Source organism: Pterocles gutturalis, unplaced genomic scaffold, assembly GCF_000699245.1.
Source record: "Pterocles gutturalis isolate BGI_N339 unplaced genomic scaffold, ASM69924v1 scaffold11008, whole genome shotgun sequence".
Taxonomy (NCBI): Eukaryota; Metazoa; Chordata; class Aves; order Pterocliformes; family Pteroclidae; genus Pterocles; species Pterocles gutturalis.
Window position 1 is genome coordinate 1 of NW_010120513.1, and position 6,907 is coordinate 6,907.

General features: G+C 46.1%; 1 protein-coding gene across 1 annotated transcript in view; it reads left to right on the top strand.

Annotated features, from left to right (window-relative positions):
• Nucleotides 1-680: 680 nt before the first annotated feature.
• EXOC7 (exocyst complex component 7) overlaps nucleotides 681-6,907 on the top strand; it is a gene marked incomplete at its 5' end in the record, with an annotated part of 20,949 nt that continues 14,722 nt past the window's right edge. The window contains 6 exons of the mRNA XM_010076932.1: nucleotides 681-746; nucleotides 1,809-1,993; nucleotides 2,632-2,737; nucleotides 3,273-3,495; nucleotides 4,739-4,906; nucleotides 5,972-5,983. Coding sequence (XP_010075234.1) covers nucleotides 681-746; nucleotides 1,809-1,993; nucleotides 2,632-2,737; nucleotides 3,273-3,495; nucleotides 4,739-4,906; nucleotides 5,972-5,983 — 760 coding nt within the window. The remainder of the gene's footprint in view (nucleotides 747-1,808; nucleotides 1,994-2,631; nucleotides 2,738-3,272; nucleotides 3,496-4,738; nucleotides 4,907-5,971; nucleotides 5,984-6,907) is intronic.

The following is a 6,907-nucleotide window of genomic DNA, read 5'->3' on the forward strand; positions in this document are numbered from 1 at the left end:
CTGGAGGTGCCACCGGGCCTGGCAGCGTCCCGGGACGCACTCAGGGCTCAGTCACCCAGCTCCGGGCCTGGCAGCGTCCCCCGGTCCACTTCAGGGCCTAGGGCCCTGGTTTTCAGGGTCGAGGGGTATCTCTGCCCCCCTCTTAGGGCCTGATAGCGTCTGGGGGCTCCCCTTTAGGTGCTCAGATCCAGCCTGTGAGCTCAGCCCGTGCAGGCTGCTCTTCCCTCTCTGTCTGTGGGCTTTGGTGACTTGTAAACAGCCCTTGGTGGTCGCTTTGCATTGGGCACTGGAGTTCACAGCTCTGCATGGGATTTCCGTGGTGCCGGTGCAGCACCTGTGTTGTGCTGTGGCAGGGAAATGTGTGGTCCGAGTCGGGTTGTCTCTGTGGTACAGGTGTTAATATTATACTGTGCTGTGACTTTAGTGTGCTTGTGAGTTCGGGGTGTCAGAGGGAAACAAGTAATCCATAAAAACCTCACTCATTGCATGATGTGTCTCTCACCTTGGGTCAATGGTTGTGATTTCTGCTAAGAGGTGGTGTATTAAAATGTGGCCTCAGCATCAGATCAGACATGGTTTGCTGCAGTGTTTGCCAGGACTTGTAAAAACCTACATGTAGTGTTTAGTGAATTAAATGCTCAGTGTTCAGAGTTGAAGACTTTTTTTCATCCTACTGACAGGAAGAAGAAACTCTGTCCTTTATCAAAGAGAGCCTTGAGAAGAGTGACCAGCTTACAAAAAACATGGTAAGGAGGTCTTTGAAGTTCAGCCCCAATATTGGGCCTGACTCTATTTCTTAGGAGAATCTATTTTCAGGGCTGTCATTGTGCCCATCTGAGGAAAGCAGAGTAATAAACCACTTGCTCTGCATCTGTGTTTTACACTTCAGTGGCTGGGCAGGGGAAAACTGTTGAATGTTTCAATTCTGAGGCACTCTCCTGGGGAGATGAGGGCTCAAATGGGCTGTTGGCCTCATCTCTTTGCAGTCTGTCCTCTCTCTCGGGAAGAGGTATTAATAGACCCTAGACTAGTTTGTGCAACGGCATCATGTTGTTGCTTCATGAAGTCAGCTCTTGTCTGAAGTTTATTTTGGGAGTGTTTTGTGTAAGCGGTAGAAAGTAATTATTGTGCTCTAATTGCTTGTAGGCGCTCAGCCAGGATACCATGTCCAGTTTTGGGCTCAGTGCTTTACAAAAGTCATAGAGAAGTGTGGAAAACTTAGCATAGGAGTGAATCTTGAAACAATTACATTTTGGCCTAGAAAAGATTACATTAAGGCACCCCTTATGAGCTTCATCTTTCAGAAGCCATATCACAGTCCCTTTTAAAAACCAAGTATCTATAATGGAAAAGAAGGTTCATGCTATGCTGGTCCTGTGCCTTCATATTGTGCATCTCTTGTTTGGATCTTAGTGGTATAGAGCAAAGTGGCTGCTGGTTTATGCTTTTGTTGCCCTTTTTACATAGTGCACCTCCAGGCAGTTCCTGGGGATTTGTTTCCTGCTGTCAAGTAAGATCCTGCTCCTCCGTAGTAATGTCTTGGAACATTATTTTCACACTTTACAAGCAGCTAATTCAAGATTGGCCCACTCTGTATAGCAGGTGATCTGTGTTGTAGTTATTAATGGAAATTGGGGTGTAGAGGGGTTAAACAGCCTGCCTAAGGAGCCATGGCAAATTGGGAACAGAGCCCAAGAAGAGAAGCTGGGACCTGAAGGTTCCTGATTGCCCTCCTGTAACTACTACCCTGCTGCATGGATCCATGTGGATGGATGTCCTCAGCTCTCTGTTTCTCTCTTGGCATGCAGGTTTCTATCCTCTCCTCCTTTGAAAGTCGTTTGATGAAGCTGGAGAACTCGATCATCCCTGTCCATAAACAAACAGAGAACCTGCAGCGCTTGCAGGAGAATGTGGAGAAGACCCTGTCCTGCTTAGATCACGTCATCAGTTACTACCATGTGGCGAAGGACACAGAGAAGATCATAAAGGAAGGGTGAGTTGAACAGCTAGATCTTGCTGGGGGGCTTCATCCTATTGAACTTTTGGGATAGAGGTAAAGGAGCTGACTCCACACACTCATAATGTTCCTTGTACCCATCAGTTCCCAGAAAGCTTCCTGACTTGACCTTCAGCAATCCCCAGAAGGCAAAGTCTGCTCAGACTCTGCACTGGTGTCTGTGCCAGGTTTTGCACACATGCTGCCATATGAAGCTCATGAGCATTGGTGGCTTCTCTTCTTCCTCTGCCCTTTTCCCAAAGGTTCTTCCTGCCCTGTTGATATTGCAGCTGCATCCAGGCTGAATTGTCTGTTCTGGAGCATGCTTTCAGCTGTTGGGAGGGTGTTGTGATGGCAGCTTCCTCTTCCTTCCCATCAGGGCCTGTCTGGGAGAGAAAGGCAAGGCTGAGAGTTGTGTGCTGCTATCAGTATTTCCACACTTGCTGCGTGGATTAGGTGTTCTACTGTGGCATTGAGTGGAGGCAAAAGGGAATCCCACGATCTCCTCCTAGTTGAAGAAAAAGGAATTGAAATTTTCCTTGTTATTTTTATCCTGAGTTTGCTCTGGTGCTTTCTTGATATCTTCTTTCTTTGCTTCTCGAGGCACTGCTTTTTACTTTTTGTTTTCTTTTCAGCCCCACTGGGAGGCTGGAAGAATACTTGAATTGCATGGACAAAATCCAGAAGGCGGTGGAATACTTCCAGGACAACAATCCGGACAGCCCAGAGCTGAACCGTGTGGTAGGTCGTGGGTCTGGAACCTGGCACGGGTGAGAGAGGGACAGACACAGCCCTGCTACTTGCCCTCTTGCTCTGAGAGGCTGATGGGCTTGCTATGTGGTAAAGGTGTTTGGGCACAGCTGAAGACACGATTGGTTTTGGCTTCTGTTTAAGTCTGCACTCAGCAGCATTTCTGCTTGTGGCATTTTGCTCTCTTTATGCATTGTGCCAGTAGGACTTCTGAAAGCCTGTCTTGCACGTGTGGCGGAGTTGATTGAATCTCCTCCTGAGTAGCTCTTGTCAGTCCTTCAACTGCTTGAGCAGAATGGGAAATCTGTTTAAATCCCACTTGAAGACTGAGTGACTCCCAAGCATTTTTTTAAATTTAATTCCCTTTAAAAGTCTCTTAGTTACAGGCATTGTTGGAGTTTGAAGCATGCAGTACTTGACAGCAGTTAGAAACCCTGCAGAAAGTACATTCTTATGCAGAAATACTTCTGAGTGACTGATTACAGAAGCCCTGCGCTGCTTCTATCCTTCTGCTGTTTTGTGCCAGAAATCCCTTTTTGAGAGGGGGAAGGAGTCCCTGGAATCAGAGTTCCGCAGCTTGATGACACGACACACCAAGCCAGTCCCGCCCATCCTCATCCTGGACCTGATCAGCGGGGACGATGAAATGGAGACGCAGGAAGAGATGTCTCTGGAGCACCTCCCGGAAAGTGTCCTGCATGATATCATCCGCATTTCTGGCTGGCTGGTGGAAAATGGCAGGAATCAAGGTTGGTAGTGCTGCATGTTGTTCCGTTTTAGCTCTGTATCAGGTGAGTGCTCTTCAACTGCTTACTGCATGTGGTTGAGAGCAAAAGTAGGGTGTTGAGGGTTGTGTGTAGCACTGCACAGCCTGGCTTGTAGATGTCCCCCCTGCGTGTGCTGCTGTGGCTAATAAACCGTGAGTTGTGCTGCTGTTGGTAGCCAGCAGCACTAGTGGCTGCCTTAGTGGCACCTTTCAGGTGAGTAGTTCAGTCTCTTTTCAATCACCTTAAGATCCTGCTTTTTTTTACAGAGTTTGTAGTGACACTGAAGTGATGGTTTGTCAATTAAACAAAATGATCTCTTGATGGATATGATGAGAGAAAGTTGTGTAAATAAAGGACAAATTATCTTAATGCATAGTCTGCCGTATAGCAGAAGTCCATTTCACTTGCATTTTAATGCCTTCTGATGGAGCTGCAATATCTAGTGCTCAGATATTATAAACGTGCAAGTCTCTGGTGACTTATTCCCATTTGGGAGGTATTATGAACAGAACTTTTTGTATTAAATGTGACAAAGGGCCACGGGGAAACCAGCACAGAAGACTCTTCAGTCAGTACGTGTCTCTTCTTTCCTGTTCTGCAGCGTCAAAATCTACCTACAGCTTTATACTGCTTTATTGATTTTTCCTTTGGGAATTAATGATTGTGGACTTTTTACAGGAAACCTGTACTGTCACATCCATACAGCTACTGGAATCACCCCCCCACCTCAATGATTTACTTCTGAGTGGGGACTACTGTGCTTATCAAGTATGACAAACATCTTTAAAAGCTGCTTGAGAATTTTTCCATCATCAAAGGAGGTGACTCAAGCACGTATAGCATATTTCATTAATCAGTTGATAATCTGATTTCAGATGATGAACACCTTATTTAGTTCCTGATGAAGTGTATAAAGTTTCTCATGCTAGAAACTGAGCTCTTGAATGTCTTGCACAAATGTCTCCCATCAGTTCCACAATTGATGTGCTCTTGGTAGTGGTGCACAGACTGAATGTGTGTGGTTGGAGGGCTGGAATGAATACTGCAGGGGAAGGAAGAAGAACTTTTTGAAGAAAATAGGAGGGGCTCTGGGAGGGAAAAACACTAGGGTCCCACATCAATGCTAGTAAGCCCTCTTAGGGGCACAGACTGTTTCAGGAAAGGTATTTTTACCATATAGTGTTCACTGTTTGCTTATAATCTTGTTTCTAACTTGTCTCTGTAGATTTCATGACTGTTTACTTCCAAATCCGCTCTGTCCAGCTTGACCGCTCTGTCAAGGGGCTGAAAGACCATTTCCGTAAGAACAGCTCCTCTACGGGGGTGCCATATTCCCCTGCCATTCAGAACAAAAGGAAGGACACCCCCACCAAAAAGCCAATCAAGAGACCAGGTGAGTCCCTGAAGGACGGATTACTGTAGTGTGTATCCTCTTGCCTGGGTATCAGATGCATATCTACAGGCCTTCTCGCTGCGGAGGTAGCTTCTGTGTCTAAAATGTGCTTTTAGGACAGGAGCAGGAAAAAAAAAGGAGATAAATACCTCTTCTCTGCCCTGGATTCAGCATTGAGTTTACAGACATTTTCTGTGTTTGTCAAGTCATCAGGTCTGTTCTCTGGGTGATGTAAATGGAGGAGAGGGGTCCTGTATACAGGGAGAGGAAAGGCCTTTTCTATAGAAATACAGAAATATTAATAGGCCTTTACAAAGGAGATAGAGACCTGAGAAGGCTATAAATGGATATGATCTGAGAACACCTCTCCTCAGCCTTGGAATATGGAATATACTGTGCCACAGCAAAATAGAAAACTCAGATATGATGAAACACGTCACTTTAACCATTAGTTATGAATAAATTATTATTGTGCTAGGAAACTAAGAGCTCCTCAGAAGTAGAGATGAGGACCAGGTAGGTGCCTACAGAAATGAGATCCAAACTTGTCTGAATTTTGGAAGGGCCGTTAAAGCTTTTGTCCTTGGAAGACCTCTGAATGTGGCTGGTGGGTTATTCCAGCTCTCTTCATAATGGAGCTTTGCTGCATTTTCTGCAGCTGGTGAGGCCGGTCACTCTGGTGTACCAGAGCACAGAGCTGGAGTTCCTGTCTCTGAAATGTGCCATCTAGTGGGAGCATGGCCAGGAGGAGGGCTAGCAAAAGCTAGCATGTACCTTACCTCCCAGAGCAGCACAGTGCTATTTTCCCTCTGTGTGTCACAGCACCCTGTTGTCTCCTCTGTAATAGTGATGAAAGTCAGAAGAGTTCATATTTCTGTGGGTTTACCTGGCCAATATTCTCCCACCCTAATATTTTTTCCTGTGTTGTCCAAATACTCTTACTGGATTCAAGAAAATGAGAAGTGTGGGTAGGGACTGGGAATGGATGGGATGGAGAAAGGGAGGAAAAGAAATATCCATTTTAATTGTGTTGTGTTTATTTTTATAATCCCGATGTGAATGCAGTCCTCATCCCAGGTAATGTGCCTCTATGTGTACGTGTGCTGGCCCTGGTGCTCACTCTTTTCACTTCTGTGTGCGGAGAGGCTTTGCTGGGCCTCTTCTTGCTAAAGCAGAGGGTGTGCCTGGGATATTTGGAGAGGGAGGGCTGCCTGGGGAAGGCTGTGACATCCAGAGATCAGCCCTCTGGTCTTTTAGAATCTATGCCACTGCTGGCTGTGCCCTGGAGCTGTTCCTGAAAGCTGATGTGCGAGTTGCAGTTGGTAAACACAGTCAGTCTGCAAATTTCAGTGGATTTTCCCATGTCAGCAGAGAACTACCTGACAAGGGGATGTCTCACCCCACACTTGTCTTTCCTCTGGAGTTTGACAGGTAGTTATTTGCATAAGAATTTGCCCCCAGTGTTGGGAGACCTGTGGAGGGCAATATCCTCCTGCTAAGGAGAACTAGCTAGGCTGCATATGGCAGAAAAACAGTGCTTAAAATTGCTCCCAAGCATAATGGCAGTCATTTGTGTTCAGTGCCTGCCCAACAGCATGATTACAATAGATAAAAGTTATTTTTGTGTGGTTCAGTAGCTCACTACTGGAAGGATGGCAGATGGGGATCTGTAGCTGAGCCATGGGGAGCTCAGGAGCTCAGGTTGCAGATGCTTCAGATGTGGTCGACAGTTCTCAGTTATTACCTGCTACTGAAAAGATCCCTGGGTTTTGCTTGCTGTGAAGTCAGCATGGCCAGCAAACATTTCTGAGCAGCCTGCCAACTGGTAACATCTCCCCTGTGCTCTAGGTAAATAGTCAGAGATGGAGGAGGGGTTTTTTTCATGGGCAGACTAAAATAAAATCACTAGGATTTTTTTTAATGAGCCTCAGATTTTGGGTGCCCACATAGAGAGTACAGAAAGGAGCCCACATGTTGGAGAGCACAAGCATTTTTTTTCCC